This window comes from Carcharodon carcharias, chromosome 20 (assembly GCF_017639515.1).
Source record: "Carcharodon carcharias isolate sCarCar2 chromosome 20, sCarCar2.pri, whole genome shotgun sequence".
Lineage (NCBI taxonomy): Eukaryota > Metazoa > Chordata > Chondrichthyes > Lamniformes > Lamnidae > Carcharodon > Carcharodon carcharias.
In genome coordinates this window covers 75,703,264-75,730,823 of record NC_054486.1, presented here as the reverse complement: position 1 = coordinate 75,730,823, position 27,560 = coordinate 75,703,264, and the positions used below count along the sequence as shown (strand labels likewise).

Below are 27,560 nucleotides of genomic sequence, written 5' to 3'. Positions count from 1 at the left end.
GCTCTTCTCCTCAATGTTATGTGCACAAAGAGGAGACACCAAAGATTTAATGATGGCTATCAAATGCCAAAACTACAAGTTGGCCTACAAAGCAGAAAGGAAAGAAAAAAGAACAATGTTTAATTGAAATGTATCAAAGCTCATAATAGCTTTCCATCACCTTAAAATAAGACAGAGCTATATAACTGAAAATAAATACTAGGTGTCAGGTGTCGCCTGCTTTGCGTGTCAGCTGATCTCTTGTTACCTGGAGAAAGAATATAAGCATCTGAGTCATAGTCAACATCAACTGAAGCAATGATAATGATCGTTACTTTATTAGAAACGTAGTCATCTTTTCTCTGAAACAGGTTCACCTACTGAGTTTTGAAGCACTTGGAGATTCCCAGGGTTATATGAAGTGGAGTCATTGGTCATTAAGATTTCTGGAATGGTCTGCTGTCACTGGTGACTGTGGGTGTAAGATATGGACATGACTTTATTAATATAGTGCAAAGTAGAAAAGTAAAAGGAAGATTTGTATTTATAAAGCGCCTTTCAGGAATTCAGTGCATCCTAAAGCTCTTTACAGCCAATGAACTACTTTTGAAGCATAATCACTGTCGTAATGTGGAAAACGTGACAGCCAATTTCCACATAGCACCCGCTCACAAACAGCAATGTGATAATGACCTGGTAATCTGTTTAATAATGTTGATTGAAGGTTAGGGCTCTGGGATATTTTACACTGAAAAAAATCACTTCTTCAGGTTGAAATTATACTGCACTATTGTTCTGATGCCTACCTGTACATAATTGTACAAATGTGTACAGAACTCCACTCTCTAGTTGATCTGTTTCCAGATTGAGGGTGGGAATAAGACTCTGCAGTAAGTTAATAAAATACTCAGAACATGTGAGAGAACACTTAAAAACCTTTAAAATCCATCAATCAATAGCATTGGAGTTGTACATCATGAGGTAACGTCTGAGTGATGTGAATAGATATCTCACCACTTGATGCTGGTCAATTCTGGGATCAGGTTGGAAACTGACTCCAGATTTATGTTGCCATTTTCACCTTACTGCACATCTGAAACCAGTAATGTGGAAGTAGTGGCAACAGATTAAGATAGCTACAATACAGCACCTAAACTGATGTCATTAGTAACTAAATGAGTTATCGTGAACTACTCTAATCTTTAAAAATTATAATTTTCTACACTCACATGGCTTATTTAAAAATGACCTAAAGACACCAAAGGCTTAAAATGTATGTTGACTCTAGGTATGTGGTTTTCTTTGACAACTACCTTTGTTGCCATCAACATAAATTGCTGTTCCCATGTGTGCAGTTTAAGGTAATGAGCTGGAATTGAGGGCAGCAGCTGTTGTTTTTGTGGCTCTAGTTTCTGAACCTTTGTGTTTATCACACTGAAAACAAAAGATGAAGTTGTTCTTATTATCAATTAACAGTTTCGTGCTAACCTCTATCCATTATTGTAAGGATATGTGAAAAAGTAAGAGATACAGGTTAATATTAAAAATTGTGGGAAATTGAGTCTCGGGCTTGAAAATAATCTTCTGGTTGTTAACATCCATCTCTAAATAGTCATAAATTCTTCTAGTTCAGAGATGCTTATATTACACAAAAACAGAATTACCTGGAAAAACTCAGCAGGTCTGGCAGCATCAGAGGAGAAGAAAAGAGCTGACGTTTCGAGTCCTCATGACCCTTCGACAGAACTTATATTACAATCATAATTGGAATTGATTGAAAGTAGGATTGCTTTACTGTGTTGAGTTATCTGCAACTGCTGAACATCAGATCTTCATGCATTAACTTACATGCTGCAGTAGACCTTCTAGTACACTAGACTGTTTCACGTTACATCGATCATGAATCTGTACATAGGACATAGCAGTGGAAGTGCTAACATCATTAAGGTCAGTAGATGGCATGGTGGGGTTACTCACTAGCAAGTTTAAATTTACATCAATTAGTTTTTTTAATGAGATCTCTGCTTGATGCAGATAGGGAAGGATTGCCAATACATTACACTGAAGTCTTTGTTTTTTTGATTCTTTCAGCAAAGGTAAATTTACTGCAGCAAATAGTCAATATCATTTGTGAACAAATTGTTTTTTAAAACTTGTTGGCTCTGGTTTCTGACAGACCCATATGATGTGCTTGTTAAAATGAAGGGCATTAAGGGTTACAGAACCAAGAGGGGTAATATGGAGTTAAGATACACATCAGCCATGATCTAATTGGATGGCAGAACAGGCTCAAGGGGATGATTAGTTTATTCCTATCTTTATGTAATCCTTTTCCTTAAGATATTATCAACTACTTCAAAGAATATTTTGTTTTGGTCAATGTGGGGATTTTATTCTGAATACTCCAATTTCTGTGGTTTGCACAAAAGTGAAAGGGGTCAGTGAGGCTGTTATTCCCACTATAAGCCTTTTGCTACAATATATGCTGCTGTAAGGCATACTTTCCTTCTGACCTTCACTTTCAGTGCTGTACCCATCAGTGGTATCCTGCTCTCACAGTTTTTGCGGCAGATATGCATCATAATAAGATCCCACAATCCAACCTTCATGCTTGAAAAGTTGTGCACATCAAGTGGTTTTAAAATAATCCCAGTCTCTGTTGTCCTTTCTTTGCACCCAGCACAGTCCTGTCTATTTTCCTCTTTTGATAATAAAGCTCCAAATCCTTTCAGTGAATCGACATCAAAGATGGCATCATCCTACAATAAATTGAAGATGGCCATCACCAGTAATCTGTTCAATCACCAAATATCATTAACTGCCATGTTCTACTATGGCTTCCCTTGTTTTTTGAACAAGGCATAGAAAAAAAATTCAACAGCAACTTGTGTTTGCATAGTGCTTTAATACAGCAAAACACCTCAAGGTGGTTCAGAGATATCAAACACAGATATGACACTAAAGCACATGAGGGGATAATGAGGGAAGATGACCAAAAGCTTAGCCAAAGAGTTCGCTTTTAAGGAGCATCTTAAAGCAGGGAAGAGAGAAAAAGAAACAGAGGTCTGGGGAGAGATTTTCAGACCCTTGGCTCTTGGCAGCCACAGTGGTGGAGCAATTAAAATCGGGAGTGCTCAAGAGGCTGGGAGTTGAGGAGCACTTATCTCGGAGGGTGCAAGGAGGGGGAAGATTACAGCTTTAGGGAGGGCTGAGGCCAAGAAGAGATGAGAAACAAAGATGAGAACTTCATAGAGATGTTACATAACCAGTAGCTAATGTAGGTCAGCGAGCAGAGGTGTGATGGGTGAACAGGGTTTAGTGGAGTTAGGATATGGGCAGCAGAGTTTTGGATGACCACAAGTTTACTACTGGCAGCATTTAGATTTTTGTGTGACCATGGCAACTCTGGAACCATTGAATTGTCACACTTTAAATATGACATCAATTCAATTAAATAGTTTTGTAAATTCAAAATGTGCTCCCAAAGCACATTTTAAAAAGTATCTGCCTAGGATCTCTCTGATTTGACTATTTATTACTTCACTTGTTTGCTGGATTAAGTATACAATTCAGCAGCATTTCCAGACTGGTTAAAAACTAAGTCAAATTTCCATCGAAAGTGCTGTAATTGACTACTTATTCAGGATATAGCAAACTGGATAGTTTATAAAGATTCCATTTTGCTCAGTTACTTTGGTGTTTAATAAAGCCATCAGAACAGAATTTGAATGATTTTCAGGCTTTATCTAAACCTTAGAGTCATTCATTAATTTTCTATCACTTGGTTATTTTCCATATGGACTTATAGTATCAATAAAATTAAATCAACACAGATCATAGCTGTACCAAATGAATGGTTAAGGACTTATTCTGCAATGAAACAAGTACAATGGTACTAAAACACAACTAGTTTCACAGGATAGTGCAATAGGACAATTATTTTTCACACAGCAAGGAAACTCTTGGGACTAAACCTTCGATTCTAATTCATCCACTGTTGATGGTTGTACCTTCAGTTGCCTAGGCCCTAAATTCTGGAATTCCCTTGCTAAGCTTCCCTGCCTTTTTACCTCTCTCTCCTACTTTAAGATGTTCCTTAAAATATACATCCTTGACCAAGTTTTTGATCACCTGTCCTAATATTTCTTTGTGGCTTAATATTTGGTCCTGTCCTCATGAAACGCCTTTGGACTTTTACTAAAGGTGCTTTAGAAATGCAAGAAATAGCTATCAGAAGTTTGAGCTCACAGTTCATAGTACAGTACAATTCCTAAAATTCATTCATAAAATAATTCTGCAGTGTAATTTGATGGAAAATATTGTTTTGAGAGCAATATGGTCAATAACCTTGAATACAATGACAACCATTAGTAATAAAATCTGAGGAAAATGAAAACTTGGATGTTTCATTGTCAGTAGATTTGGTGAAAGAATGGTACCTCAGTCCTTTAATTTAACACAGTGATTCTCAAACTGAGGTCCAAAGAGTCTTTCCAGGCGCCTGTGAAATCTAGATCCAGATCTACCAGTCTTTAGATCATTGGAGAGCAGATGTATGACTCAAGATGCGCTCCAGGACCCCAGGTCTGACTTGACATGCTGACCTGTGTGGGAATTGCCTGGGAAGTTACAATGAGCAATTCCCTGCTCCCTGGGACCCTCCACGAATGTCTCCAACTCTGAGCTGAAGTCAGGGACTTCGGACAGCTTTGATTTACTTACCTGAATAGTTACCCAGGAAATGTTAGACAGATATAAACCTAGTCTAACTCCTAGGTACCTCCAGAATTGACTCCCCAATCACTCACAGTCCCACCTGATTATCTGCCAAACCCCTAACTACACCTCCCCAAACCCTCTAATAACCCCAATGCCCCAACTAACCCCTGGCCTGACCTGACTACCCCTGCTAACCATGCTACCCCATCACCCGACTACCACTCCCGACCTACTTACCCACCTGCCACCTCAGCCGCCCAACCAGTTTCCTGCACCTTCCTCCCTACTCATCTATTATCTTACCCACCTTTCATTCTTCCCACCTGCCACCTCATCCACCTGCCACCCTGCCCAACTACTTCACCCACCTGCCACCTGACCCACCTATCACCTCGCCAACCTGCCACCCTTCTCAACTACCTGACCCACCTACCACCTCATCCACCTGTCACCCTACCCAACTACTTCCCCAACCTGCCACCCAACTCAACTACCTCACCCACCTGTCACCTGACCCACCTACCACCTCATTCACCTTCCACCCTATCCAACTACCTCACCCACCTGCCACTCTACCCAACTACCTCACTTATCTGCCACCTGACCCACCTACCACCTCCCCTACCTGCCACTCTGCCCACCTACCTCATCCATCTGCTACCAATGTACTCTCTCATCTACTTATCTTCACTCACCCTAGCCACTCACCCATCTACCCATTCACTCATTCACCAACATTTACACTGGACCTTTAAACTTATCATATGGCAACTAGTGCTGTAAAAAGGGGGCGTGTACTATCTTCCCCCGGCTCTACTGTGATCCGATGGAATTCTCTGAGGGATGCTATGCTCCGCATTTCTAGGAAAGGTGGACTTGGAAGACCGGGCAAGAATCGAGGAGGAGTGTTGAAGTGGGGCAAAGTTTAAGCAGAACCGCAATCTGACGATAATTGTTGCTCCTTGGAAGATAGAACCATAGAAAAGTTACAGCACAGAAGGAGGCCATTCGGCCCATCTTGTCCATGCCAGTCTGAGGACACCCAGGTGCCCTTTCTAATTGCACCTTCTTATAGAACCATAGATGTGGGCCAATGTGAAAGTAATAATGAGGCAGGGGTTTGGGGGGGGGGGGGCGGAATTCCGTGGGGTTGGTCTGGGTCTTTATAGTTGTTACCCAGAAGTTAGAAGGGGTTTTAATTCTTCTAACTTTTTCTGAGTGATTGTTGGTGGAACACTGGCAGAACCATCCAAAGTTTGCAATTTAAACCACATTTTCGGATGGTTCCCAGCGCAGGGCAATTGTCCAGAGGAAGTGTGCACTTCTGGACAATTGTCTTGCAAACCCTTACCTGGGAACTTCCTAAAGGGATTCCCCAGCACATCTTTAGGGTATCACCCAAATCCAACACTAGAGAGCTCAGAGGTTACGCCCCAGTTTCTTAAAAACATAATTAAAACATTCTTTATGAGTATATTAATTTAGATGGGGGTCTGTGATTATTAACCTGTTTGAAAAGGGGAACTGCTATAACGATCAAGGAAAAACAAACAAATTGATAATTTTGAAAATACAGGGCCAAATGTTCAGATTAGATATCAAACATGTTTAAATTCAACGGTGAGATATGGGGAGTCCTCTGGTTGGATTGCCACCAATACACATGCTACAGTTTCTGGTTTTTTAACATTTATTCTTTATTTTCGTGTAATTTTCCTTTCATTGTAAATCTTTCTGCATCTTTGAATTATCTGCTGCTGGAAGGGCAGTGGACAACCAATAGGGAGGTGCGCAGCCCTCACTTGGCATAGCTTATAGTGGAATTGGGCAGAGCAGAGATCGAACCTATGTTCATCCTCCTACTCCACACCTCCCTGTGAGCAGGTTGTCCACTGCCCTACTCTGGGAGTAAGAGGATGAACATCGGTTTCATCTCTGGTCTGCCTAATTCCACTCTGACTATGTCAAGTGAGGGCTGCGCTCTCTCCCCTTCAAATCCCAGTATGTACAAAAACTACAGGATCACCACACCTGTATAGTTTGTTTTGTAGTTTAAGATGGTGAAGGATTACTAAAACATTGTGATCGGAAAAAAAAATGCATGACATTGAACAAACTCAACTATGAGCTCAAATGGGATCAATTTTAAAGATGGTGTTTTTGGAATTCCAACATGTTTTACAAAGATTATGAGTTTGTTTAAAATTCAGCAGGTCTCGTACTTTCTTCAGTTGCATTACACTGAGCTACGCTTGTGTGTACATTTTGAAGTGCAGCTGAATCTTTTTACCCATTTCTTCTGCAACGTAATTGATACATTATTTGAAAGTACATGGATGTCTATTTTATAAACTTTATGGCAATAGGGTTTAACACAGAGTCTTCCTAGCCATATGAATATCATCAGCACCGTTTTCATTTAAAGAGCCTTTGGTTAATGCTGGCCCAGTGCCCAGTATAACCGAAATGTTGGCAATCAACACAAAGATGTGGTTAATTTTAGCAGATAAATACAGTTTCACTTAAATGTTTGCTTTTTATAGTACAGAATCAAATTGGCAGCTAACTCAGGACAGCAAAAGGGACACTTAACAGTTCCAGCTCCACTGAGGACTTAATTAATCTTATTCAGTTGATGTAACAATTTGTGACGCACTGTTTATCTGGAAATGCTTTGACTAACTATATGTCAAAATATTTCAGCATAATTTGAATAGTTCTGTATCACCTGTATTGTAACATGAACGCAGACACTTTTGCATTGATGTACCTTGTTTTAATAAGGTTTGAAAGATTTGTTGAGAAATCAGTTACCATTGTCATTGTCATATCACAACTTTTACAAGTTTCCGCCTTTTCAGTGATGCTACAAGGATCTCTTTGTTGGCAAAGAATTTTCAATACAGAGTCAAAAATACTGTGTAACGTCTTAAGGTAGAAATAACTGAACTTTTATCCTACTAAAAGCAAAATATGTGTGTGTGTGTGCTTATAAGCTCTTATCTAAAAACATAATCTAGAAGTAATGTAAACCTTTAAATAAGCTAATAAAAAATTACAAAGGCTAACATAAAACAGATGTGCAATTTTTTTGTAAAACCTAGAAAATAAGATCCACAAGTATTAAAATTATTGAAAGTTTTTTGTTGTTTTGGAGAATTATTAAGACTTTTCATGTGAAGCAGATCCAAGGCAGTAAGCAGCAGCGCATATTGAGTCCACTAATCAATGAAGGGTTTAAAAGCGACCATGACATTCAGTGCATAGCTTCTCTCCTAGTCATCTTCCACACAATCCTCCACGCAGCTGTCTCTCATCTTCCCAGATCCCTTTGAATACTTCCCACATTCCCAAGTGCAAAATTTATTACGTTGTACTGATTCTGCTCAATTCTTGTCTAATGGCTGAAAAACAATGAGAGTTGATGTTAATAGGAATATGAATACAACAGTTTAATGTTCTATTAGCTATCGGCAAGGAAATAATAATTGACATTCTTATTCATTGTAGTTCAGCAGCTGAGGCCAAGATTTAAGCCTCTAAGGTCACAAAGGAGTGACCAGTACATATTTGTCTGAAATCTGATCTGTAATATCAAGACTGAATTTTGAAAAAGTTGAAAGAAACATTTAAATTTATGCAGTTTGCACTTAAAGATACTTAACACACCTCTTAAGTGAACTGAACAAAAGAGCTATCATGATTGTCAAGGTGAATTGTTTTGAAATTTGGACAGCAGGAGGTCAAGTTCTCCATTGTTCCACTAAGGGGCAGCAGTGAACCACTGGAGTTATTTTTCTCAAAAACATGGAGTTGGCAATAGCTACCAAAATATGATTACTGTACAAAGTTTTCTTTTTAAAGCATGTATTTAGATCCCCGTTGAGGAACAGCCAAGAATTTAACATCAAGTACTAGAATTTTATCTATGTCTTGCAAATGATGGGAATTCTGATCAAGTTTGATGGAGGTAGGAGGTCAAATTTGCAAGCTGCAAGGGACTATTATTAATACATCTTAAAGAAGCCGAGCATGACATGGACCCTGATTCCACATGCTTGTCGGTACTTTATTGTTTATCGCAGTCAACAACAAATATAATACCTACCATCAATAATCTCTTCCTTCACCTTGTGCAACTCCTTTACGACTTCCTCCAGTATTTCCTGTGAGTTTAAATTATATAAATGCAAGCTTATTTATACAAGGTGCTGGAAAGGTTCTTCTCTGTATACTTTGACAGGGCAGTTCAAAGTAAGATTTTTATTATTCTGAAGATTAAAAATGGAAATTATATTATAGAAACAGTTAATGTTAGATAGCTTCTTCCATTTAAATACCCAGGCTGCATACCTGCTTCAATCGATCAAAATCTAAGGCATCTGTGACCACATCGTTACTGGTGCCGCTCCCTGGTTTCAGTCTACAGGGTAGGGAATAAATAAAACACAGAAATTAAGCCTGGTTCTAGTGCTAGTCGCATCATAGGTATTGCAGGATGCGCAGCAGCTAGAGGCACTGGATTAGCATTCTCACAGGGAAGGCAAGGCAGTTTTATTAACCAGTCCTCCTTGAAGCTAAAATTTACATTTCAATAGCATGGCTGTGATGGTTCCACATGGTTTAATGACCTGTGGCAGTGTGGAAGTTTCTGTAGCTGTAGACTAACCTGGGACTGCAGGGATCATCTTTAAACAAAATCCTTCCATCTGTCCTGCAAAAAGAGTGAATGGAAATCCATTCAATCCCTACCCCACAAAAGCCAAAAGAGTAGAATGCTATAATTAAGTGATCCATCTGTTCCACATGTATGTTTTAGTTTGAATACATTTCATATGTCCCATCAGCAAAGGAGTTATAGAAACAGGAAGGGAGGCTGGAGAGAGAAAAAATGAATATGAAAAATTTACCAAAGTGATTGAATGTAATTGGTTTGCATCAGTGCTATAACATCATTTGCATTCATCCCACAAATAGTGCTGGCAACTATTGTTACTTTCAACAAAATTTTTATTTAACCTTTTAAGTAGGTCACAATTTCATGATTAAAATTAGACAATTGAGTATCCTGGGTTTCATTGGAGTCAATAATTGATGAATAGTGATCCCTGGGGCATTTTCAGGACAAAGTTGACATTCTATCCTTCCATATCTCAATTAGAAATTCTCATGTTCATATTTATAATGAAACCTGTCTATGTACACTTGTCACACTATATTTACACTCTGGAGGGGCTACAGTTTGCAAAGGCAGTTTCCATTATAAATTTGGAAATGGAATTTAAACAGAAACATAATAATAAAGACAGAGTGTTGTTGCTTAAAACATGGGCTGAGTTACGTCTGTGCATCCTGGTCCAGTTAGTTCCCACCCCTAACCTGAACTGTAATATGCTCTTCACCCATCTGCAATGCCACGGGTGCTCAATTAGTATAGAATAAATTACATCGTGAGTTTTTCTGAACATTGGATTATCACTGAAGACAGCTCCATCTCATTTTAAAACAAAAAAAGTGTTAACCTTTTCCTTAGCTCCCTAACTTGGTCGCTTTATAACCACTAACAAGCAGTGTGGCTTGATTCTCCTTTCAGTATTATCTATTTCTGGATAAATGCCTCACCTCTGCTAGGTAGCTTGCCAGATGATTGATTTAAATTGGAACTGTGTGTGTAGTAATGAGACAGGCTATGTTCTCCAGTTGCAAAGGCACACCAGTGTAATAATATCACTGGATCACTTAAGTGTCAGGTGCAAACAATGATCTTTACATAGTGATGTGCACAAAGAGTCCTGTTGGTCACATCATCTGCAAATAATGCACAGTTGCATGTTGTCAAATTGTACAGCAGCATGTACAGTACTAACAATGTTAAACAATTTTCAATTAGAACATTATATAAGGCTGAGCTAGAAGCTGCAGAGTACCTGGGAAAGCTAGTGAATAAGTTGATGTCTTCTGGAAATTATTCAAATACTATTTGGAACCGGGGCTTCCAGGAGGGATAACAGGAATAACCTCTGTCTTAAAGTTCTTCAAAAGTGTTCAAGCTTCAGGAATACTCAAATGGGGGTTGATGGAGAAACAACACCTTGAGCTACTGCTTAATATGCTTATCAACGAGTTCTTCAGTTTGAGAAAATTGTTCAAGTGAAACTGAATTGTTTTAATTGTGATGGGATAGCTCTTTGTTGCACAGATTCTTTTGAATGTGCAAAGAGGTCCACATATGGAGGCTAGGTTAAAATGCGAAATATGAACTAACAGGATTTGTCAGTCAAGGGAAAACTGTCACATTTGATTTATTCATTCGTGGGATGTGGGCGTCACTGGCTAGGCCAGCATTTATTGTCCATCCCTAATTGCTCTTGAGAAGCTGGTGGTGAGCTGTCTTCTTGAACCACTGCCATCTGTATGGTGTAGGTACACCCACATGCTGTTAGGAAGGGAGTTCCAGGATTTTGACCCAGCAACAGTGAATATATGGTGATGTATTTCCAGGTCAGGATGGTGTGTGGCTTGGAGGGGAACTTCCAGGTGGTGGTGTTCCCATATGTCTGATGCCCTAGTCCTTATAGATGGTAGCAGTCGTGGGTTTGGAAGATGCTGTCTAAGGAACCTTGGTGCAGTGCATCTTGTAGGTGGTACACACTGCTGCCACTGTGTGTCATTGGTGGAGGGGGTGAATGTTTGTGGATGGGGTGCCAATCAAGCAGGTTGCTTTGTCCTGGATGGTGTCAAGCTTCTTTAGTGTTATTAGAGCTGCACTCATCCAGGCAAGTGGAGAGTATTCTATCACACTCCTGACTTGTGCCTTGTAGATGGTGGACAGGCTTTGGGGAGTCAGGCGGTGAGTTACTCGCCGCAGGATTCATAGCCTCTGATCTGCTCTTGTCGCCACATATTTATATGGCTAGTCCAGTTCAGTTTCTGGTCAATGGTAACCCCCAGGATGTTGATAGTGGTAGATTCTTTATTCAAGCTGAATAACGAATGAAGTGACCTAGGTGGCTGAATTATTTAAATTTTAGCTCCCTAGAGCCGCACATGTGTTCCTGCTATTTTCAACATGATCTGGAGTTTTAAATACGAGTTTAATTATTTAATTTCATATCCTTTTCAGTATAACTTCATTGCTGAACAGGTTTTTGAATCCATATGAGCCAGGACTTAATCTTCAGGTTGGATGAACACATGAAATAGCACATTGACAAACATTGGCATTGGCAGGGAAGAGCAAGTTGAAGCAAGCTGTTAAATAATGCAGTAGGTGCCAGTATATAGTTCTGGATATCCAGCCTGCAGTTGGCAAGGAGATGTGCATCCATGATTGGATAAGCTGAAAAAGGATTGAAACTGTTGCATTCATTTATACCTAGAAGATGAAAGATGAGACTGCACAGCATTCTTAGCTTCAGGACTCTTCGTCATGAATGCATTTCTAAAACAATAGAATGGAGTTAGAAAAAGGTGAATGCAACATTCTTCTAAAATAGAAATGCACAAAATATCATGTCCTTGAACTTAAAAGGCCATTCAGTATAAATGAATTTAAAGTTCAGCTACTATAAAAAAACAAAACATGAATTGACTACCCTACTGCATGCCTTAGATTTTTTAGGCATTGTGGGCAAATAACTGCTCAACCACTGAAATGTATCTGTGCAGGAAATCATTTCAGTTAGTGTGAACACATGGATTGCCTAGTCATTGCACTGCAGCTAATGTTAGGGGCAGAAAAGAACAGACAACAGCAACTTAAAGTATTTTGTTGTGACTGTAATAAGTAAAATTATAATAATTCTTTGTCACTGCTCATTGAAACTTGGATCTGGTAAAATTTGAATTCCAGGAATATTTGTTAACCTTTTCATCAACACAAAACCTTTAGAGGCTTCTTCTCTTCAGGACAAATTTAATCCATGTGCATTTTTCTTACTAATTCCTTAGCCCTATTGTTCTGACAAAACAGGTTCTAATGACAGGACATTGATGTTTATTGGTGAGCTCTCCCTGTGTACCTGTACATAACTCTGCACTCTTCGTCCATTTTAGGAGTAATCTATCCAATAAAGTATTTATAGATTTTACAACTCTTACAATTCAGTATGCAGACACTGCTGCAGCTACACAATTGGAATCAACCATATGCAAACCATTTACTGACAGTGCAAAGATCTGCTTATTTCACTTTTTTCCCATTGTTCATGAGATGTGGGCATCTCTAGTAACGTCAGCATTTATTGCCCATTCCTATGTGCCTGACCATAACTGTTCTCGAGAAGGTGGTGGTGAGCCACCTTCTTGAGTTGCTGTGGTCCGTGTGGTGTTGGTACAAATATTTGTTAACATAAATTTTCAGAGTTCAAATTTTACCACACCCAAGTTTCAATCAGCAGTGGCAAAGAGTTATTATATTCTCACTTATTATAGTCACAACAAAATACTTTTAAGTTGCTGTTTGGAAAGAAGATTTTTGTCCTAATGACAGTGAAGGAACAGTGATATAGGGTGGAACTTTCTGCCCCCTCTAGTGCCATGTTTGGAGGTGGGGAAGGCATTTAATTGGGCGGGAGGTGGCAGCTGAGCACCCCGCTGACTTTTCACCTCCACCCTGATTAAGTTCCGAGTGGGAAGGCCTGTGATTGACTTTCCTGCTCCGCTGCCAAATGAGGCCTTTAAGTCAATAATTAATGACCGCTTAAGGGCCTCATCCCGCTGGACTGATATTAACTTGGCTGCGGGTGGACCTGTTGCCATGTGGCGTACATGACAATTTAACCTGTGCAGCCTCCTGGTTGGGGGGGGGGGGGGGGGGGGGCGATGACATTGGGATGGGGTGGGCGGTGGCATTGGGAAGAGATAGAGGGGCCTGCTTAGAGCCAACCCCCTGCCTTTGCTACTGTCACACCTTATATCCCCTCTACCCCGCAATCACCATTCCACGAATCCCCTCCTGCCATTACTGGGCAGCTCCGTAATCCTGGGATTCCGGTAGGTATCTTTCCTGCAGCAGCCAACACCTCCCCTGTGGTGCTACTGAGTAAAAGATCTGTCAGCCTCTGATTGGCTGGTAGCTCTCGTTAGGCAGGACCTCCGCCCCCAAGGTCAAGATCCCAAGGAAAGGTCCACCACAGGCCTCTCTACTGCCTGATTGGCTCATGGTTTGGCGGGCCTTCCTCAAAGGAGGCAACGTGGGACTCTCGTCAGCTCTCCAGCTGGCAAGCAAGACCGGATCATCTCCATAAAATACCACCCTTGGTTCTAAGTCAAGAATGATGTGTGACTTGGGGTGGGAATGGCTGCAAATTGTGGAGTCCAATCGACGCGTAACAGACCAATGTATGTGTACAAAATTAAAATGCTGCAGATGTTAGAAATCTGAAATAAAAACAGAAAATGCTGGAAATAACCAGCAGGTCAGGCAGCATCTGTGGAGATGTTTTGCTGAAAGGTCATGGACCTGAAACATTAACTCTATTTCTCTCTCCACAGGTGCTGACTGACCTGCTGTGTTTCTATAGCATTTTTTGTATCTATTACATTGATGCATGTAGCTGACATTAGTGTGTGGGGGGCTGCAGTTAGCCCCGTTGGCTAGATGGCTAGCATGTGGTTCATGTAGAGTAATGGGTTAATGGATATGTTAATGAGACCATGATAATATTAATGATGTAACTGTGACATCCATTGTCAGATGACCGAGAGGCTCCAAGAGAGCTGGGTGCAGAATAGTCTGTGTCCTGAATAACATGTGATAATTATGATGCCTTGTAAATAGTGTAAGTAAATAGTTTTAGCAAAACCATACTACCTATCTCACATCACTTGTAGCCTTTGAAACTTGGGCTGGGATTTTCTGGCCCTGTCACGGACAGGACCCGCAGTGGGTGAGATGGTGCCCCAGCCAGAAGTCCATTGACTTGCGGCAGGACTGGAAGATCGTGGTGGCAGGCGGGTGTGGCAGCGCTGGAGGCCACGATCTAGCAAACTGCCCACAGATCGACAACTCATGAGCGACAAACAGCGGAAGAAGAAAATTGATTTCACAGTGACGAAGATCAGACCTGAAAAGTACCATGGTGAGGGGACTGTGAGAGGCACACAATGTCAATAGCCACTGAGCAGCTACAGCCCATCCACAACCATACCAACACATCGAAGGTCCACAGCAAGGGGAGCGATGGGAGCTCTGGAACAGACAGTTTGAAAGGTACCAAATGGCTTCAGGGTTACAAAGGAAACCTCAGAAATGCCAGGTCTGTGTACTTTTATATGCTGTTGGAGCCATAATTGATGATGCCATCGCATGGCAAGGCATTGAGGAAGCTTTGGTGTCACACAACGAGGTTATGCAGGCCTTTAAAAAATCCTTCAGCCCCAAAAAGAATTTGGTTATGGAAAGAGCAGTATTCAATCAGAGAACTCAAAGGCCAGGGGAGTCCATTGATTTCTTGATTAATGACTTATATTGGTTGACAAGCACCTGCGGTTATGGAGTCTTAAAATACGAATTTATTAGAGACCACATTGTAGTCAGCATCCTCGAAGATGCACTCTCCGATTTGTTATAATCAAAAGAGGATCTGACCCAAGAGAAGATTGTAAAGATCGCCAGGCAGGTCAAGTCGAGACACCAAAATCGGGGTGTAATTCAGGGTGGTTTTGAGATTTGGAGGAGTTGGCCCAAGGTTGCATACCTTGCCCACTGAAAAGCCTGAGAAAATGCCTGCCAAAACCATCAAAGAGGCAGGGAGAACTCTTCCATCTTTATTCAAGTGATCCAGATGTGGTGCCAACAGACAACACTGCCGCAAAGACTGCTCAGCAGAATGCATTCTCTGTAGCAGGACTGGTCATTTTAAATAGTTTTGTATATCAAAACAGCATTCAAGGGAAGAAAACTAGAACATGTTCCCAACCATTTTGAAGTCCAAGAAAGAAAAGATATACCTTTTGAACCTGATGATTTCCTAGGAGAGATCAAAGATGCCGATAAACAGTTCTGGTCTGTGGAGTTGGAAATCCAAGGTTACAGAATGGAATTTAAACTCAACACCTGGGCAGGAGTCCCTGTCTTATCGGACAGATTGGACTGGCTTTAAAATTGGCTTAAAAAAGTCAAAATCTCAATCATCTGGCATAAAGCTATATAGGCCTGGAGGCACATATCTCCAAGTGAAGGTGCAGTTCACCACCACCCTTAGGCATGAAGATAAAGAAATTAACAAAACCATTTATATTTTATAGAACCAGCCAATTTCTCTGCTCAGCACAAAAGACTAGGTTTTATGCAGAAACTTGATGAGGTATCAGTAGGGGACAGTGAGGAGGAATTTCCAAAGTTGGTTGAAGAACTGACAGACTCTGATATAACAGCAGCATACGAAGTCCATTCAATACGAGCATATGGTGATACGAGCATATGTACATATGAAATAGGAACAGAAGTAGGCCTTCAGCCCCTCGAGCCTGCTCCACCATTCAATAAGATCATGGCTGATCAGTATGTGCTTTGAATTCCACATTCTCATCTACAGCTAATAACCTAACAAGAATCTCTCTACCTCCGCCTTAAAAATATTCAATGATCTTACCTCCACCGCCTTCTGAAGCAGGGAGTTCCAAACTGCACAACTCTCAGAGAAAAATATTCTCCTTATCTCTGTCTGAAAAAGGTGACCCCTAATTTCAAAACAGTGCCCCTGGTTCTGGACTAACACACAAGAGGAGACAATCTTTCCATGTCCATCTTTCCAAGGCTGTACCTTATATGCTTCATTCAAGTTGCCCCTTAATCTTTTAACTTCTAATGGAAACAAGTCCAGCCTGTCTAACCTTTCCTCATAAGACAGCCTGCTTATTCCAGGTATCAATCTAGTTAACCTCCTTTGAACTGCCTTCAACACATTTACATTGTTCCTTAAATACGGGGACCAAAACTGCACACAATATTTGAGATGTGGTCTCACCAATGCCCTGTATAACTGAGGCATAACATCCCTATGTTTACGTTCAATTCCTCTCATAGTGAGGATAGCATTCCATTAGCCTTCTTAATCACTTGTTGTACTGGCATACTAACTTTTTGTGACTCATGCACTAGAACACCTAGATCACCCAGCAGCTTGGAATTGTGCAGTCGTACCATTTAAGTAATACTCCGTTTTTTATTCTTCCTGCCAAAGTGATCAACTTCAATTTTTCCAACATTATACTCCATCTGCCAGATTTTTGCCCACTCACTCAATCGATCTTATGCAACCTCATGTTTGCTTCACAACATTCTTTCCTATCTATCTTTGTGTCATCTGCAAATTTAGCTACAATGCCTTTGCTCCCCTCATCTAAGTCATTGATATAAATTATAAAAAGTTGAGGCCCCGGCACAGGCCCTTGCAAGACTCCACTTGTCACATCCTGCCAATCAGAAAAAGGCCCATTTATGCATACTTTCTGTTTTCTGCCAGCCAATCTTCTATCCATGCTAATATGTTATCCCCTACACCATGAGCTTTTATTTTCCACAATAACCTTTGATGTGGCACTTTATCAAATGCTTTCTGGAAATCCAAGTACAGTATGTCCACAGACTTCCCTTTATACACAGCGCATGTTACTCCTTCAAAGAACTCCAGTAAATTGGTTAAACACGAATTCCCTTTCACAAAACCATGCTGATTCTTCCCGATTATCTTGAGTTTATCTAAGTGCCCAGTTAAAACCTCCTTGATCCAACAGAGGGCACGGGTGAGAAGTGACTGAAGCATTCTGGGAGAAGTCATCGCAGCCACTGCGACTCAGGAGGGAATCGAGAAGGACCCACTGTCAAAGAACGGTGAGTATAAATCTAGCTTACCTCGGGGATTCACAGCCTTGTCTCCAGGGAGCAGACTCGGAGGGAGGAGTACCTGAGCAGTGAGTATAAATCTAGCTTACCTTGGGGATTCGTGAATTTGTCTCTAGGGAGCAGACTTGGAGGGAGAAGCACCGGAGCGGTGATCTCGGGACACAGAGCAACTGAAGCCAAAACTGAAAAAGTGACATCACAGGAAAGCTGTGACCTGATTGGTTGGTAGGAAATCTGCACCAAATTTGAAAAAAAAAACACTGCAAGGCTAATTAATAAATTAATTATCTAAGTAGAGATGGCTGGGCAGGTGATGTGCTGTAACTATACGATGTGGGAGCTGGCAGATCCCATTGTGAGCCGCAGTGACCACACCTTCAGCAAGTGTTGGCTGCTGGAGGAACTCCGGCTCAGAATTGATGAGCTGGAGTCCGAGCTCCGGATGCTGCGGCACATCCAGGAGGGGGAGAGTTACCGGGATGCTTTGTATCAGGAGGCGGTAGATTAAGTACCTCAAGTCCGGTCAGTGGTCAGGGTCAGCAGGGTGTGACTACAAGTAAGGCAGGTAGAGGGATCCTGTGTTCAGGAACAGAGGAGCCTCAGCTCTTGACCTTGCCCAATGGGTACGAGGTACTTGCTCCCTGTGTGGATGAGGAAGAGGGCTATAGAGAGGATGAGCCAGCTGACCACGGCACTGTGGCACAGGAGGCCATTCAAGAGGGGGGAGCTAAAAGACAAGTGGTAGTTGTAGGGGATTCTATAATTAGGGGAATTGATAACTTCCTTTGTAAGCAGGATCGAGAGTCCCGCATCGTATGTTGCCTGCCCGGTGCCAGGATGAGGGACATCTCTGACCGGCTTGAAGGGTTATTGGAGAGGGAGGGGGAGGATCCAGTTGTTGTGGTCCACGTCGGAACAAATATCATAGGTAAGACTAGGAAAGAGGACCTGTTTGGGGATTATCAGGAACTAGAAACTAAATTAAAGAACAGATCCTCAAGGGTTATAATCTCCGGATTACTACCCGAGCCACGTACAAATTGGTATAGGGACGTGAGAATAAGGGAAGTAAACAGGTGGCTAAAGGAGTGGTACGGGAAAGAGGGGTTCCATTTCGAGGGGCACTGGCATCAGTATTGGAACAGGAGGGATCTGTACCGTTGGGACGGTCTCCACCTGAACCGATCTGGGACCAATGTTCTAGCGAAAAGGGTAAATAGGGTGGTCAACAGGACTTTAAACTAGAAAGTTGTGGGGTGGGGGGGTAAAACTCCAAGAAGTATGACAAATGGGAAACAAAACAGCAGGTTAGCGTGTGGGGGGTGGGGGGGTGGATTCAACTTCATGGAAAATTATGATAAAACTGAAAAGAAAGGAGAGCCCAGGAGAGGCTATTAAAGTCTCCAGAACACAAAATAGGATAGATTGTTTGGAAAGGGCTAGGAATCTAATTTCAAGCACATCAGATAAAGGGACAACAATGAGAAAGGGGATGGGAAATACAGGACTGAAGGTGTTGTATCTGAATGCACGCATACGAAATAAGGTAAATGTAGCACAGATTGAAATTGGCAGGTATGACGTGGTGGGCATCACAGAGACATGGTTGCAAGGGGATCAGGAGTGGGAGCTAAATATCCAAGGATATACATCCTATCGAAAAGATAGGCAGGTTGGCAGAAGGGGTGGGGTTGTTTTGTTAGTAAGAAATGAAATTAAATCGATAGCAAGAAATTATGTAGGGTCAGATGATGTAGAATCTATGTGGGTAGAATTGAGGAACCGCAAAGGTAAAAAAACCATAATGGGAGTTATGTACAAGCCTCCGAACAGTAGTCAAGATGTGGGGCACAAGATACACCAGGAGATAGAAAAGGCGTGTAAGAAAGGCAAGGTTACATTGATCATGGGGGATTTCAATATGTAAGTAGACTGGGAAAATCAGGTTGGTAGTGGATCCCACTAGGGAACAGGCAATTCCAGATTTAATGATGTGTTATGAGGCAGATTTGATAAGGGAGCTTAAGGTGAAGGAACCCTTAGGAGGAAGTGACCATAATATGATAGAATGTACTCTGCAATTTGAGCTGGAATCAGATGTAATGGTATTACAGTTGAATAAAGGCAACTACAGAGGCATGAGGGAGGAGCTGGCCAGAATTGACTGGAAGATGAGCCTAGCAGGAAAGACAGTGGAACAGCAATGGCACGGGTTTCTGGGAGTAATTTAGGCGACACAGCAAAAATTCATCCCTAGGAAGAAGCAGCATACTAAAGGGGGGACGAGGCAACCATGGCTGACAAGGGAAGTCAGGGACAGCATAAAAGCTAAAGAGAAAGCATATACAATGCGGCGAAGAGCAGGGGATTGGGAAGCCTACAAAGACCAACAGAGGACAACTAAAAAAGAAATAAGGAGGGACAAGATTAAATATGAGGGTAAACTAGCCAGTAATATAAAAGAAGATTGCAAGAGTTTTTTTTAGGTATATAAAGAGTAAGAGAGAGGCAAAAGTGGACATTGGGCCGCTGGAGAAGTAGTAGTAGGGAACAAAGAAATGGCATAGGAACTGAATAGGTACTTTGCGTCAGTCTTCACAGTGGAAGACATGAGTGACATCCCCAAAGTTCAAGAGAGTTGGGGGGCAGAGGTGAGTATGGTGGCCATTACCAAGGAGAAGGTGCTAGGAAAACTGAAAGGTCTGAAGGTGGATAAATCACCTGGACCAGATGGATTACACCCCAGAGCTCTGAAGGAGATAGCTGAAGAGATAGTGGAGGCCTTAGTGGTGATCTTTCAGGAATCACTGGAGTCAGGGAAGGTTCCCAGAGGACTGGAAAATCGCTAATGTAACCCCCCTGTTTAAGAAGAGAATGAGGTAAAAGGCGGGAAATTACAGGCCGATTAGCCTGACCTCGGTTGTTGGTAAGATTTTAGAGTCCATTATTAAGAATGAGATTTCAGAATACTTGGATGGTAAAATCGGGCAAAGTCAGCATGGTTTCATCAAGGGGAGGTCACACCTGACAAATCTGTTAGAATTCTTTGAGGAGGTAACGAGTAGGTTAGACAAAGGAGAGCCAATGGATGTTATCTACTTGGACTTCCAGAAGGCCTTTGACAAGGTGCCGCACAGGAGCTGCTCAGTAAGATAAGAGCCCATGGTGTTAGAGGCAAGGTACTAGCATGGATAGAAGATTGGCTGTCTGGCAGGAGGCAGAGAGTGGAGATAAGGGGGTCCTTCTCAGGATGGCGGCCGGTGAGTAGTGGAGTTCCACAGGGGTCAGTGTTGGGACCACAACTTTTCTCTTTATACATTAATGATCTAGATGAAAGAACTGAGGGCATCCTGGCTAAGTTTGCAGATGATGCAAAGATAGGTGGAGGGACAGGTAGTATTGAGGAGGCGGGAAGGCTGCAGAAGGATTTGGTCATGTTAGGAGAATGGGCAAAGAAGTGGCAGATGGAATACAACATGGGGAAGTGTGAGGTCATGCACTTTGGTAGGAAGAATAGAGGCACAGACTATTTTCTAAATGGGGAGAGAATTCAGAAATTTGGAGTGCAAAGGGACTTGGGAGTCCTAGTCCAGGATTCTCTTATGGTTAACTTGCAGGTTGAGTCGGTAGTTAGGAAGGCAAATGCAATGTTGGCATTTATTTCGAGAGGACTAGAATATAAAAGCAGGGATGTGCTGCTGAGGCTTTATAAGGCTCTGGTCAGACCACATTTAGAATATTGTGAGCAATTTTGGGCACCGTATCTCAGGAAGGATGTGCTGGCCCTGGAGGAGGTTCATGAGAATGAACCCAGGAATGAAAGGCTTAACATATGAGGAACGTTTGAGGACTCTGAGTCTATACTCGATGGAGTTTAGAAGGATGAGGAGGCATCTGATTGAAACTTACAGAATACTGAAAGACCTGGATAGAGTGGACGTGGGGAAGATGTTTCCATTAGTAGGAGAGACTAGGACCGAGGGCACAGCCTCAGAGTAAAGGGAAGACCTTTTAGAACAGAGATGAGGAGAAACTTCTTTAGCCAGAGTGTGGTGAATCTATGGAATTCATTACCACAGAAGGCTGTGGAGGCCAGGTCATTGAGTGTATTTAAGACCGAGATGGATAGGTTCTTGATTGGTAAGGGGATCAAAGGTTACGGGGAGAAGGCAGGAGAATGGGGTTGAGAAACTTATCAGTCATGATTGAATGGTGGAGCAGATTCGATGGGCCGAATGGCCTAATTTCTGCTCCTATGTCTTATGGTCTTATGGTCTTAATGATCGATTCTAACACCTTGACAGATGAGATGCGGGGCTTGTCTTATGAGGAGAGATAGAGCAATTTAGGCCTATACTTGCTAGAGTTTAGAAGGATGAGAGGAGATCTTATTGAGGTATATAAGATGCTAAAGGGGATAGACAAAGTAGACATGGAGTGGATGTTTCCCCTTCTGGGGCATTCTAGAACAAGGGGCCATAGTTTTAGGCTAAGGGGTGGTAGATTTAAATCAGAGATGAGGAGGAATTACTTTTCTCAAAGGGTCGTGAATCTGTGGAATTCACTACCTCAGAGTGCAGTGGATGCCGGGACGCTGAATAAATTTATGGAGGAGATAGACAGATTTTTCATTAGTAATGGGTTGAAAGGTTATGGGGAGAGGGTGGGAAATTGGAGTTGAGGTCAACATGAGATCAGCCATGATCGTAATGAATGGCGGGGCAGGCTTGAGGGGCTGAATTGCCTACTCCAGCTCCTAATTCTTATGTTATGTTCTTCTATCAAGCTACCTAGCCTATAGTTTCCTGTTTTCTGCCTCTCTCCCTTCTTGAATAGAGGGGTTATATTTGCTACTTTCCAGTCTGATGGAACCGTTCCAGAGTGTAGCGAATTTTGGAAAATTAATACCAACGCACCTAGTACCTCATTTGCCCCTCTTTTAAAGTCCTAGGATAAAGTCCATCAGGACCTGGAGACTTGTCAGCTCGCAGCTCCATCAGTTTGCTCAGTACTGCTTCCCACGTGATTGTAATTTCACCAAGTTCCTCTCTGCCTTTCACCTCCTGATTTATAGCCATTATGGGAATGTTTTTTGTATCCTTTATAGCAAAGACAGAAGCAAAATATTTGTTCATTTAATCTGCTAAATCCTTATTATCTACGATTATTTCCCCATTCTCACTCTCTAGAGGACCAACACTGACTTTACTTACTCGTTCCCTTTTTAAATATCTGCAGATTCTTTTGCTATCCATTTTTACATTTCTCACTAGCTTCCTCTCACGCTCTAAATTTTTTCTCCTGATTAATCTTTTAGTCATTCTCTGCCATTCTTTATATTCTGACCAATCATCTGACCAGCCACTCATTTTTCTGCAGTTATATGCTTTTTCCTTAAGTTTGATGCTTTCCTTAACTTCTTAAGTTAACCATGGATGGTGGACCTACCCCTTAGCATTTTTCTTTATAGCAGGAATATACTTATTCTGAGTATTTTAAACTATCCCCTTAAATGTCTGCCACTGCTTTCCTATTGATCTATCCTCTAACCTTATATTTCAGTTCACTTCAGCTAGCTCACCTTTCATGCCCACACAGTTGCCCTTATTTAAGTTTAAAATATTAGTCTTAGACCCACTCCTCTCCCTTTCAAATTGGATGTAAAATACAACCATATTGTGCTCACTACTGCCTAGGGGTGCCTGTACTCTGAGGCTGTTAATTAATCCTGTCATATTACATAATACTAAGCCTTAAATAACCTGCTCTCTGGTCGGTTCCAGAATGTGCTTCTCTAAGAAACTCTCTCAAAAGCATTCTATGAACTCCTCATCCAGATTACTACTGCCAATTTGATTTTTCCAGTTTATATGTAGATTAAAATCACCCATGATTATTGCCCTCCCTTTGTCACAAGCAGCTAATATTTCTGCTTGTATACTTTACCCTAAATTGTGGTTACTGTTAGGGGGCCTGCGGACCACTCCCATTAGTGACTTATTTCCTCTACTATTTCTCGTCTCCACCCAAACCGATTCTACATCCTGATGTCCTGAACTAAAATCATATCTAACTATTGCACCAACTCCATCCTTGATTAACAGTGCTACCCCTCCATTTTTACCTAATTTCCTATTTTTTTTATTGTCATATACTCCTCAATATTCAGGACCCAATCCTTGTCGTCTTGTAGCCACGTCTCCGTTATGGCCATCAGATCATATTAATTTACTTCAATGTGCGTTATCAATTCATTTACTTTGTTATGAATGTCATTCAGAAACAGAGATTTTAGTTTTGTCCTTTGTTATCTTTATAACATGTAGACTGTTGGTGAATTCTTAGGGTTTTTTCTCTCTGTCCCCTCCTGCCATTCTCTGACCCTCATTACACATATTACTATTTTGTTCTCCTGCCTTGACTCTAACCCTTGATTTGCTACATTTACCCAAGCTTGACCCCTCACTGCCACTTCTTTAGTTTACAACCCTCTCTACTTAAAGTCTTAGTTATGCGTTCACTAGAGTTGGAGTATGGGGTGTGAGTCGTTCTTTATTATAGACGCACCATCCACTGGACCACGGGAGGAGATTCCAGATCTATGACTTTGTTTTGTAGGTGGGCTGGAAGGCGCAGAAATAGAAGGCACTGCAAAAGATAGTGACCATCCACTGGAGGAGCTTCTAGACCTTAGTTGGCTCTTTCCTGACAAAGTTCATGAAAGGAAACCATTGCAGAAGAAGATAATCTGTTGGAAGGCGAGGTCCTAGATGTTGTTACATTCTTTGACTTCACTGTCACTCCAGATGAAATCTCTGTTGTCCATTTTGAGGAGTTAGTGCTATTTGTTGAAGGAGCTGCTGAAGAGCTGAATTCGTCTGTTTGTCCCACTGAACCCACCAATCAGGTGCAATGTAAATCGCTGACTGACCACAGTGAGCTGTCCAGGGAGAAAGAAATGCTTGATTCCAAGTCGAATCAAACTACTAGAGGAAACACAGAGCCTATTAGTGTTTGTGAAAGTAGGTTACAGCCCACACTTGAATCTCATCAGCAAGTCTTGCTTACACTCGAATTGTCCTTCAATGCAGCAGCAGAGGCCAACATTAAAGAGCTTCTATAGCTGAAGAGTCCTATACAGGAATTTCATCTAGATCCAGGTCTGGAGATTCATTCCATTTTTGTAGATGATATAGTCTTATCTTATGTTGACACCGACATCCCGTTGCCTACAGCAGAGCAGCCTCATGCTGAAACAAGCATGGAAATGATACCACTACCGACAGAAAGTGCAAGTAGTACCCTAAGAGTTGCAAGGAGGTTGTATTTTCTTCATATCTTGCAATGTCTTCAGTATGTTTGTCATTCTTCTTCTTGTTTACTAAATTTATTCAAATCTCAGGTACTGAATACTTGGTCATCCATGCAGCAGTGAATGTTACAGCTATGAAATTCTTCACTGAAGTTGTAAGTGCTTCATCTTCTCAGGCCTTTCCCCAGTGTGCAAAGAGGGAGCAGAAGATTTCAGAGAGAATGATAGTTTGTCCTTTTCCTATTCAAGAGAGTGCGATTGTCCATGTCCAGAAGTTTTCTCTCTCGAATCAGTCTTTTGTTGAAATTGTTTCCCAAACCTTAGTGTCAAGTTGTTGTAGAGATCACAGCCCAGTTACCAGCAGTCATAGGAAGCTGCTATCCCGCTCTGCCAATGTGTCTTCCAGGAAAAAGACAAGCAACCACATATTTCCACAACACCCTCCGAGAGAGTTGAAAACACTGTTGGAGATTGAAGACTCATCTGACAGTGACTTGGGAAGGGGGAAGGGTAGAAGTTGGATAGAAACTGTAAAGAATACAGGGGGGTTACAGACATTGGAAAATGTAATGTAAATAGTTTAACAAAAGAATGGGTTTGAGATCATACTTGAGGGGAGATGTAATGGGTTAATGGATATGTTAATGAGACCATGATGATATTAAAAATGTAACTGTGACATCAGTAGTCAGACTGTGCCTGATTTATCCCAGTTTTGTTGATTTGATTTTCATTTAAAAGATTATCAGTAGTCAGATGACCAAGAGGATCCAAAAGAGCTGGGTGCAGAATAGTCTGCATCTTGAATATCATGCGCTTACCCTGAGGCCTTTGTAAATAGTTCTTAATAAATTATTTGAAGTTAAACTATACCGACTCTTTCAAGTCTGACATAGGGAAGCAAAGCCTCATCAAGGTCTGGTAAGACTGGAAAGCATGGTATTAGTAAAACCTCACTAAAGCTCAGCAACAACATTGAAACAGTTCAGATTAGTGCCAATAGCATGGGTTTGATTCTTGTTCTGGCTGAGGTAGACTTGGGACCCTATGCTTGAGAGCACAAAACAGCATGGCACCAAAGCCAAAAATACCTTCTAGCTATAGCATAATGCCACCATCACTTCACCAAACTGATGACTAACTACAACCCCTCTTTGAAATATAGAAACTAGGAGCATGAGTAGGCCATTCGGCCCTTCGAGCCTGCTTCGCCATTTATTATGATCATGGCTGATCATCCAACTCAATAGCCTGCTCCCGCTTTCTCCCCATATCCTTTGATCCCTTTCGCCCCAAGAGTTATATCTAACTCCTTCTTGAAAGCATACAATGTTTTGGTCACAACTACTTTCTGTGGTAACGAATTCCACAGGCTCACCACTCTCTGAGTGAAGAAATTTCTCCTCATCTCAGTCCTAAAAGACAACCCCATATCCCCAGACTGTGACCCCTGGTTCTGGACTCCCTCACCATCGGGAACATTTTTCCTGCATCTACCCCGTCTAGTCCTGTTAGAATTTTATAGGTTTCTATGAGATGCCCCCTCATTCTTCTGAACTCCAGCGAATATAATCCTAATCAACTCAATCTCTCCTCATATGTCAGTCCCACCATCCCAGGAATCAGTCGTGTAAACCTTCGCTGCACTCCCGCTATAGCAAGTACATCCTTCCTCAGATAAGGAGACCAAATCTGCACACAATATTCCAGGTGTGGTCTCACCAAGGCCCTGTACAATTGCAGCAAGACATCCCTGTTCCTGTACTCGAATCCTCTGGCTATGAAGGCCAACATACCATTTGCCTTCTTTACCGTCTGCTGCACCTGCATGCTTACCTTCAGCGACTGGTGTACAAGGACACCCAAGTCTTGTTGCACATTCCCCTCTCTCAATTTATAGCCATTCAGATAATAATGTGCCTTCCTGATTTTGCTACCAAAATGGATAACCTCACATTTATCCACATTATACTGCATCTGCCATATATTTGCCCACTCACTCAGCTTGTCCAAATTACACTGAAGCATCTCTGCATCCTCCTCACAGCTTACCCTCCCACCCAGCTTTGTGTCATCTGCAAGTTTGGAGATATTACATTTAATTCCTTCATCTAAATCATTAATATATATTGTGAATAACTGGGGTCCCAGCACCGATCCCTGCGGTACCCCACTAGTCGCTGCATACCATTCGGAAAAAGACCCGTTTATTCCTACTCTTTGTTTCCTGTCTGCCAACCAGTTTTCTATCCATCTCAATACACTACCCCCAATCCCATGTGCTTTAATGTTACATGCTAATCTTTTATGTGGGACTTTGTTGAAAGCCTTCTGAAAGTCCAAATAAACCACATCCACTGGTTTCCCCTCATCAACTCTACTATTTACATCCTCGTAGATTGGTCAAGCATGATTTCCCTTTCATAAATCCATGCTGACTCGGTCTGATTCTGCCACTGTTTTCCATGTGCTCAGCTATTAAATCTTTTATAAAGGACTCTAGAATTTTCCCCACTACCGACGTCAGGCTGATTGGTCTATAATTCCCTGTTTTCTCTCTGCCTCCCTTTCTAAATAGTGGGGTTACATTAGCTACCCTCCAATCTGTAGGAACTGTTCCAGTGTCGATAGAATCTCGGAAGATGACCACTAATGCATCCATTATTTTTAGGGCCACTTCCTTAAGTACTCTGTAGATTA

The 27,560-nt window shown here is 41.6% G+C and overlaps 1 protein-coding gene across 2 annotated transcripts in view; it reads right to left on the bottom strand.

Annotated features, from left to right (window-relative positions):
- Nucleotides 1-7,458: 7,458 nt before the first annotated feature.
- LOC121292193 (ena/VASP-like protein) overlaps nucleotides 7,459-27,560 on the bottom strand; it is a 248,366-nt gene continuing 228,264 nt past the window's right edge. For both annotated transcript variants that reach the window (XM_041213864.1, XM_041213865.1), the window contains 4 exons: nucleotides 12,074-12,139; nucleotides 9,052-9,121; nucleotides 8,807-8,864; nucleotides 7,459-8,102 (listed from right to left, as the gene is read on the bottom strand). In XM_041213864.1, the coding sequence (XP_041069798.1) occupies nucleotides 8,065-8,102; nucleotides 8,807-8,864; nucleotides 9,052-9,121; nucleotides 12,074-12,139 (232 nt within the window). In that variant the 3' untranslated portion in view covers nucleotides 7,459-8,064. The remainder of the gene's footprint in view (nucleotides 8,103-8,806; nucleotides 8,865-9,051; nucleotides 9,122-12,073; nucleotides 12,140-27,560) is intronic.